This window comes from Trichomycterus rosablanca, chromosome 20, assembly GCF_030014385.1.
Source record: "Trichomycterus rosablanca isolate fTriRos1 chromosome 20, fTriRos1.hap1, whole genome shotgun sequence".
Taxonomy (NCBI): Eukaryota; Metazoa; Chordata; class Actinopteri; order Siluriformes; family Trichomycteridae; genus Trichomycterus; species Trichomycterus rosablanca.
In genome coordinates, this window is record NC_086007.1 from 3,087,501 (window position 1) to 3,096,912 (window position 9,412).

Consider the following 9,412-nt stretch of genomic DNA (forward strand, 5'->3'; position numbering starts at 1 on the left):
GACAGAAAGACAGACAGATAGATGACAGACAGACAGACATATAGACAGACAGACAGATAGACAGACAGACCGATCAATTGATAGACAGACAGTGAGATAGTAGGTACAGCAAATGTACATGTATATATACAACATACAGTATGCAAAAAAGTTTGTGCAAATTATGCATCTGGCATCTTTTTGTGTTCACTTGGCCTCCTTTGTCTAACATTAGAAGTAGTTTGATGATCTGAAACATATAAATGTGACAAATATGCAGAAACAACAGAAACTGGGAAGGGGGGAAATACTTTTACACAGCACTGCGTGTATAATAAAGTAACCTGGTGGAAGCATAAACAGTAAAAATAAAATAGAGCCGCTACTGAACCCTGGGAGACTCTTCATGCAAGAGCAATTTTAGCAGATTTGAGTCTACACAGACCTCTGACAGCTCGTTGTTTACCCGTGTGTGTGTGTGTGTGTGTGTGTGTGTGTGTGTGCATCCCTCTCCTCTTATTATACTACAGATTCTGCTCCTGAGCCAGATGTTCCCCATCCTGAAGGCCCAGTTCATGAAGAAGGTGCTGTGCTGGCGTTTCTGCTGCTGTTTTCACTGCTGTTTTCACTGCTGCTATTCATCAGGCACAGTGCCGACCTGTCAGCGCTCGTTCACGATCAATATTTACATTTGCATTCGCCGTTTTTAGCAGACGCTTTCATCCAAAGCAGTTGGACTGAATAAATTTTGAGCGATTAAGGGTTAATGGCCTTGCTCTAATGGCCTTGCTTTTGTAGGGCTTAAACTAGCAACATTATTATTATTATTATTATTATTATTATTATTAATAGTTCAGTATCTTATCTCCTGAGCTACCGCTGGCTTTAATTAGCCTGCGCTCTTCTCGTATGCTGTGATCCAGCTAGAGCATCTAACACAGTGACATGATGATGTTCTGATGCAACCGTATGTAAGGCTTTGTTCTAGGCCGTTCCTATCAACATCCATAATAATGCACGTGTAAAAAACCTTTACATACATTTTCTATCTCACCTCTCAGCTTTATAAATATTTCTTCTTATTATTGTTCTTCTTCCTCTTCGTCTGTTCGCCTCAGTGTTGCCAACTCCTCAGTAAGGAAAGTAGCTATTGGCTGTCCTAAAAGTCGCTAAAAGTCACTGACTAATTTGTATAAGCGTTAGCACATCTCGATAGGTCTATATATTATTATAAACTATAGGTAGCACATCTCGATAGGTCTATATATTATTATAAACTATAGGTAGCACATCTCGATAGCTCTATATATTATTATAAACTATAGGTAGCACATCTCGATAGCTCTATATATTATTATAAACTATAGGTAGCACATCTCGATAGCTCTATATATTATTATAAACTATAGGTAGCACATCTCGATAGCTCTATATATTATTATAAACTATAGGTAGCACATCTCGATAGATCCATTGATCTGTATCTCAGACGTATATCTCAAATGTATTTATTAGGATTTTAATTAAATTAAATTAAATTTTATATAAGCCAGTATACAAAATACTGTAGTAAATAATATTCTAACCCTCTATGAGGAATATCTTGTAAGGTTTTGCCTCTGTGATTTATCATACCCTGTTGGATAAAATCCCAGTGAGAAAACTATAGATCACACCGATCTTATCTATAGCTACAAAAAACATGGTATAAGGAACATATAATTTTCCGTTCATGGACTGAAAATATAGTTACAGTATTAAAGCAGTGATCTTTATCCACAGTTTTATAAAGTCCTGTGTTTCCTTCTGCAGTTTCTGTGATGCCTGTATACATCATTCCCATTGTGGTGGGAGTTCTCCTGTTGGTCAACGCACTGGGCTTCTTCCTGTTGGTCAAGTGGAAAAGAGGACGGAGTCTGAAAGGTACGAAATAAAGTGGTCATTAAATCCCTTAAGACCCCGGTAGAAGGTAGTAATTAGTAATTGTCCTGTGTAATTAAATAGGTGTACGTAATTTATAAATGAATGTGATTTAAATTAATAGGTGTGCAAAAACAGAGAACAAAGCAAAAAAAAAAAGCATGTGTGTGTGTGTGTGTGTGTGTGTGTGTGTTGTATATATGACAAATAAAGGCATACACACCAACCAGGCATAACATTATGATGCTTTGGGCAACATTCTGCTGGGAAACCTTGGGTCCTGCTATCATGTGGACGTTACTTTGACATGTAGCACCTACCTAAGCATTGTTGCAGACCGTGTTCACCCTTTCATGGAGACGCTATTCCCTGATGGCTGTGGCCTCTTTCAGCAGGATGACGCTCCCTGCCACAAAGCTAAAATGCTTCAGTAACGGTTTGAGGAGCACAACAATGAGTTTGTTGAGTTGGCCTCCAAATTCTCCAGATCTCAATCCAATCGAGCATCTGTGGACGTGCTGGATAAACAAGTCAGATCCATGGAGGCCCCACCTCACAACTTCTAACATCTCGGTGCCAGATACCACAGCACACCTTCAGGGGTCTAGTGGAGTCCATGCCTTGCCAGGTCAGGGCTGTTTTGGCAGCAAAAGGAGGACCAACACAATATTAGGAAGGTGGTCATATGACTCGTTTCAAATTACTCGGACTCGACTCGTGACTAAAAAAAAAATGACTTGCGGAAAATAAAAGTCAGTATGTGTTTACATTAGTTCCTTGTGACAATTACATATATATATATATAGAATTGGCGCTAATGATTGTAAGAACCGCTTTCTGAACCAATCAGACCTTCTGATTTTAATTGTTAGTAAGAAATGCTGTTATTTGCATTCATTCAGTTTGTGTCACACAGATGACGTGGTAATGAAACGCTCGATCAGCTTTCTAACGAGTTTGTGTTTTACTTCACAACCGGGAAAAGTTTGGAGGTTTTTAATTATAAGCACATTTACAAAATAACGGATTCTATTCCTAATGGGACACGCGGTTATAAATGTAATAGCATCTGGAAGAACAGAAGCTAAGGTAAGCAGTATTATGGATTTTTTTGCTGTGTTTGGGATTTTGGCCGCTGTGCCGTGATTTGCAATGAAAACAAAACGTCAGTTTAAGCTTTTAACTGGTACCGAGGAAAGTAAAGGCATGAAGTAAACCGGCTAAATAAACTCGCTAATCTGTTGTTGTTTTTTATCTGAACTTACAGATTATTTGTTTATTTCTACGCTACATTTCCAATATATGTTTTGTGTTTATTATATTGACTCGTGACTTGACTTGGACTCTAGCCTAAAGACTCGTGACTTGACTCGGACTCGTATTTTGTGACTTGTGAACAATTCTGCCTTAGCCACTAAGTTACAACGTCTCTGTATTAGAGTATAACTATTAGATTAGAGCATAAGTATTAGAACTATAAAGTAGTTATACACATCATGAATGAATTTGTATTTATTATTGGGTGTATTTGTAAGATAAAACCATCAAAGAAACCTTTAGTAAATCATGGTAAAAGCCATTTTTCCCCTCAGATTTGAACCCTCAGTACGGCCGGTACTGAGCATGTCACTTCACTCCTGCATTGTTAGACAGCATGTTCTACTTCCAGCACTCTAAAGGAACAGACTGTCTGAATCCTAATACGCCTGTCACTTTCAAATCCGTCTCTCAGTTTCCTCAGCTCACCCTCCACGTCTCCTCACACATCTGCCGTGTCTCCTTCCACCAACAGCTGTCATTTCTGCTTTCCATCTACTTCTCTTTATCTCACTCCTCGGCTTTCATCCTCCATTTATTCCTCTTTTTTTTCTCTCTTTCAATCATTTAGTCACAGTCTCGGGGACTGATCTCGCTCCGAGTGTCGAGCGCCTCGTCTCCCGGCCTCTCGTCGCCCTCACTTCCCATCCTCCCCTGCTCTTTTCTGCTTATTTATTTATGTTCTCGACATGCTTCTTATTTTGCAAATATGCTAAAGCTGTTTTGACATGATGTGATTTGTTGCGATGAGTCAGTCGATAACTGGAATGAAGACGCCCCTCTCACTTTTGCACCCCTCCTATATGTGACCTGCTTTAGTGTAATGAAGGCTTAGATGCTGTGTATCTTTATCCCGTCCTCACTTGTCCTCTTTTTTTGTAGGAAATGGGGCAAGCAGCTTTTCAGAGGGCAAGACGAGCAGCTACGAGGGGTGAGTCGAGTTAATCTGACATCTCGAGTCACATTCTCACATTCCAGCAGTAAACATGAACAGTAAACAGGGAGGACTGTGCTGCCCAAAAGTAAAACCAACAACATTGTACCATTTAAGGCCGTGGTTTTCATCAGCCATAACATTAAAACCTCCTCCTTGTTTCTACACTCACTATCCATTTTATCAGCTCCACTTACCATATAGAAGCACTTTGTAGTTCTACAATTACTGACTGTAAACCATGTGTTTCTCTACATGCTTTGTTAGCCACTTTCATGCTGTTCTTCAGTGGTCAGCACCCACAGGACCACCACAGAGCAGGTATTATTTAGGTGGTGGATCATTCTCAGCACTGCAGTGACACTGACATGGTGGTGGTGTGTTAGTGTGTGTTGTGCTGGTATGAGTGGATCAGACACACCTTGCTGTCACTGCTGGACTGAGAATAGTCCACCAACCAAAAACATCCAGTAAACATTGCTTTGTGGGCAGCGTCCTGTGACCACTGATGAAGGTCTATAAGATGACCGACTCAAACAGCAGCAATAGATGAGCGATCGTCTCTGACTTTACATCTACATGGTGGACCCACTAGGTAGGAGTGTCTAATAGAGTGGACAGTGAGTGGACACGGTATTTAAAAACTCCAGCAGCGCTGCTGTGTCTGATCCACTTATACCAGCACAACACACACTAACACACCACCACCATGTCAGTGTCACTGCAGTGCTGAGAATGATCCACCACCTAAATAATACCTGCTCTGTGGTGGTCCTGTGGTGGTCCTGACCATTAAAGTCAGTAATTGTAGAACTACAAAGTGCTTCTATATGGTAAGTGGAGCTGATAAAATGGACAGTGAGTGTAGAAACAAGCAGGTGGTTTTAATGTTATGGCTGATCTGTGTGTTTATGCTTTTTCTCCCAATTTAGCATAGCCAATTAGTCAGGGATACCGATCACGTCTGAGGAGAGTATATTGTCCTGACTTACGCTTCCTCCGACACCTTCTTATTCACCCATACTTGGCATGGATTCTTGTGTGAGAGTCACATGCTAATCTCCACGTTCTTCCACTTTTGTACAGGCGCCTCGGGCTTCTAACCAGGGTCCTTACATGGCATTAAAGACCCTGCTCCCTTTTTAGTCTGGTCTTTTCCCACCCAGCAGAGTAGAGGCCAATTTTTTTCTGCTGTAGACACTGCCAATTTTGGCTGCTAGGGGGCGCCCAGCCGACCGGTAGCAAAGCTGAACTTGAAAAGTTCAGAATCCCAGCGCTGGTGCACTAGCGGACTGTTATGACCTGGTTCTGCACTATAAATACAGATCTTACAGCTTACAGTCATTAAAGATCTGAGAGCAAGTACCAGTCAGAATCTGCCTCTCTGCAAACGTAGTTTTAATGTAGTTTTAATGTTCTTTAAACTGTGTCGTGAGCAGGTCATCGACGAGCAGCAAGGAGCTGATCAACGCCTCTGCACAGCGAACCATGATCATTGACACGAGCTCAGAGAGCAACAGCAGCATCTACGAGAGCTACGGAGGGGTACGTGAGGGTGCAAATCCATCAAATAAAACAAATCAAGCCCAAAAAACTGGAACTGGTCTTCTGTTGGGCCGGAGGTCCAGTGTTGCAGTGGGTGTCATTGTCGCCTCTCAGCAGGAAGTGTGGGTTTTATCCGGGTGCTCCAGTTTCCTCCCACAAGCCCAAAGACATTTACATTTTCAGCATTTAGCAGACGCTTTTATCCAAAGCGACTTACAGTACTGTGACAGTAAGCAATTGAGGGTTAAGGTCCTTGCTCAAGGGCCCAACAGTGGCAACCTGGCAGTGGTGGGGTTTGAACCAGCGACCTTTGGATTAGTAGTCCAGTACTTAAACCACTAGGCTACAGCTGCCCTACATGCAGATATGGACAAAGTATCAGGATGCCTATACATTATATCTACAGGAACCTTCATGACATCCTATTCTATTCATCCTAGGCATTAATATGGAGTTGGTCCTCCCTATTGCAACTATAACAGCTTCCACTCTTTTGGGAAGGCTTCCTACAGGATTGTGTCTGTGGGAATTTCCACCCATTCATCCATTTGTCATTTGGTCCGACAAGGTTAAACTGTGTTACATTAATGTCATGTAGCTGATGCTTTTTTAACCAAAGTGATTCAACTGAGCAATTAAGGGTTAAGGGTCTTGCTCAGGAGCCCAACAGTGGCACTGGTTTTGACTGAATCAGCAACTTTCTGATCAATAGTCCAGTCCCCAAACTGCTGAGCCAACACTTCAGAAATCAGCAGAGGAAGGTTTCGATCCATCGACCTCGATCTGCTCACAGCCCAGTGCCTGAGCCATGAGGCCAGCAGGCCCGAGACGTAAATGAGATTACAGCTTTAATATTCGGACGCTTGAGTTTGTGTCCCATGAGAAAGAAGAAAATCTACTCTTTATTATTTAATACACTTTAAGTGCAAAAAGCTACTTTAAATTTACACACAATGTCTTTGTTTACACACAATACCCTGTTACTTATAATAATAATAATAATAATAATAATAATAATAATAATAATAATAATAAAATTAATAAATATACATTTTTTAAAAAATCACCTACTTGGTGGAGGAAACGCTTTATTATTATAATAATTATTATTACTGTTATGCTATTTCATTTTGTTATTATTTTCTTATAACAAGACAGTTTGCTTCCTGTAAAATCATACTTATCAATCAGATTTCAACTAGAATTTGTCTTTTTTTAATGAATTATCAAGCTTGGATATTGTGTAAACGTCACTCAGTTCATCACTGCACCTCCTAACTGGCAGAGGGCGCTCCTGCACACATTCTCTCAATCACATGCACCTGACCCTGATTATAAGACCCTCACAGAATAGCAGGAATCCTCATTGCTGGGAAATTACGGCCTCTGCTGACCAGTCAAGACCCTGAACGACTGGCGGCTGTTCACAGATAGCGGTGTGTTCCGCCCCTAGTAGGTGAAAAGTAGTGATCTGTGTGTTCGTGTCGGAGAGGGCACGTGACAGCATCAGCCCTCTTCAAATGGGGTGGGATGGCGCTGCGCCACAACTGGATTGGGTGAAAACAATTTGCTACTAGTTAAAAACCTAATGTAATTGTATTTATCTTTGTTCCATCATCTTGTATCTTCTCACTATAGAGCGCTCACTACTACTACCCCACTGAGGCCTTCAGTCCTGCTCTCTATCCTCATCTGGAGATTCCAGAGGAACTAGGTAAGAACTCATCCATACGTTTACTGTCTTTAGTTCTTTATAAATATTTAGAACATAATACACAGCAGTTAAGGAATAAAAACTGAGTTCAAATATGGACTAAATATGGAATAACAGATGATCAGAAAGGAAACCTCATTTTACTTCTTCCCTTCTGCAGGTAGCAGGAACATTATGAACCCAATCAGCCATGATTATGAGGAGGTAAGAGATTATGGAGCGTACCAGGATCTGCTGGGCTCGACACTTTTACCTATAACAGCTCATAATTTAACAGCTGATGGACCAAGCTGGGCACCACCTACCACGTATGAGGTACAGCATTAATATACACCACATGGACAAAAGTATCGGGACACCCCTTCTAATTATCGGCATTTAGCAGACGCTTTTATCCAAAGCGACTTACAGTTGAGACAGTATACAATCTAAGCAATTGAGGGTTAAGGGCCTTGCTCAAGGGCCCACCAGTGGCGAGGCTTGAACCGGCAACCTTTTGATAACTGGACCAGTACCTTAACCACAAGGCTGATATACTTACAGCTTGCAGCAACAGTTTAGGGAAGGCCCTTTCTTGTTCCAGTATGACTGTGCCCCTGTGTCCTGACCTCAGCCCCACTCAACAGCTCTGGGATGAATTGGAACATCAACTGAGACTTTCTTGAACAAAATCAGTGCCCACAAACACAAATGCTCTTTTATTTGGGAGAGTGGTAGCCTAGTGGGTAGAGCTTCGGGCTATCAACTGAAAGGTTGAGAGTTTGAATCCCAGCTCTACCATGCAGCTACTGTTGGCAACCCTCTCTGCTCCAGGGGCGCCGTACGTCGGCTGACCCTGAGCTTTGACCCCAGCTTCCAAACAAGCTGGGATATGGGAAGAAAGAATTTCATTGCACTGTACACCTGTATTTGTATAAATGACAAATAAAGGCGTTATTATCTTAACTGAATGGGCACAAATTCCCACAGACATACTTCAAAGTCTTGTAATAAGCCTCCTTACAAGAGTGTTTATGCACTTTTTTGCATGACACTCTTTTAGTTTGAGGTGTCCTGTGATACTGGCAGCTATTTATTTGATCTGATTTTAATTATGCTTCTCTTGGTCCTCCTGTGATTACCAGGGTCGACGGCCCGGCGCAGCAGATCTGGACCCGGCGAGCGGAGTTTATAATTCCACGTCTTTTAGGCGAAGGAAGAATTCTGACTTACCCTTCGAGCTGAGGGGCGAGCTGGTATAAGAGTCACACGCTAAACACTTCTTTATTGGCTTCGTAGCTACTCTGGGTGTTTTGATTCACTCATTTCTGTTATTGACTTAGACATGAAATGTTTTGTATGCATTTGCCTCTATTGTTTTATCTATTATTATATCTAATTACATTCTTTGTTATTTGTGTAATTATGCGTACATTCTAATAAATCATATACAGTTTACAATCATGGGGTTTTTCTGAGTCTTTTTTTAAATATACAATTTTTATTTATTTATTTATTTTAATAACTGGCTGGCTGATGGTTTGCAACAAATGTATTTATTTATGTACTTATATATTTATTCTTCTTCATATATTTATTTTGTAATTAATTGTGGGAGTGCCAAGACAGGATATTCAATTAATTAATTAATTTATTTATTTATTTATTTATTTATTTATTTATTTATGTATTCTTCTTCCTATATTTATTTTGTAATTACTTGTGGGATCACCAAGACAGCATTTATATGGCAACAAATAAGGTGTATCTCATTTTATTACCAATTTTATTGTTTGTAATAATTATATTAAATGTCCACTTGCTGTGAAAACTTGCTGGCTGAAAACTTACTACATTTGGCTGAAAAGCGTTTTTCAGTTATTCAAATCACTGATGGCAAAAGATTATCTGTATTTCATGAGTATATTTTAATTTTATTGTATCACTTGTTCTAAAATAAAAGCAGAAAAGCAGCTTTTCTGGACAAAGAAGCTGGAGTATCTGTAAAGAAGTAGCCAGGATAT

At 40.4% G+C, this 9,412-nt stretch overlaps 1 protein-coding gene across 1 annotated transcript in view; it reads left to right on the top strand.

The window, feature by feature from the left end:
- The window catches only part of nphs1 (NPHS1 adhesion molecule, nephrin), a 114,588-nt gene extending 105,736 nt beyond the window's left edge, over positions 1-8,852 (top strand). Inside the window, exons 24-30 of the mRNA XM_063016447.1 lie at positions 510-563; positions 1,792-1,902; positions 4,099-4,147; positions 5,590-5,695; positions 7,334-7,409; positions 7,570-7,724; positions 8,534-8,852. Coding sequence (XP_062872517.1) covers positions 510-563; positions 1,792-1,902; positions 4,099-4,147; positions 5,590-5,695; positions 7,334-7,409; positions 7,570-7,724; positions 8,534-8,650 — 668 coding nt within the window. The 3' untranslated portion in view covers positions 8,651-8,852. The remainder of the gene's footprint in view (positions 1-509; positions 564-1,791; positions 1,903-4,098; positions 4,148-5,589; positions 5,696-7,333; positions 7,410-7,569; positions 7,725-8,533) is intronic.
- Positions 8,853-9,412: the final 560 nt, after the last annotated feature.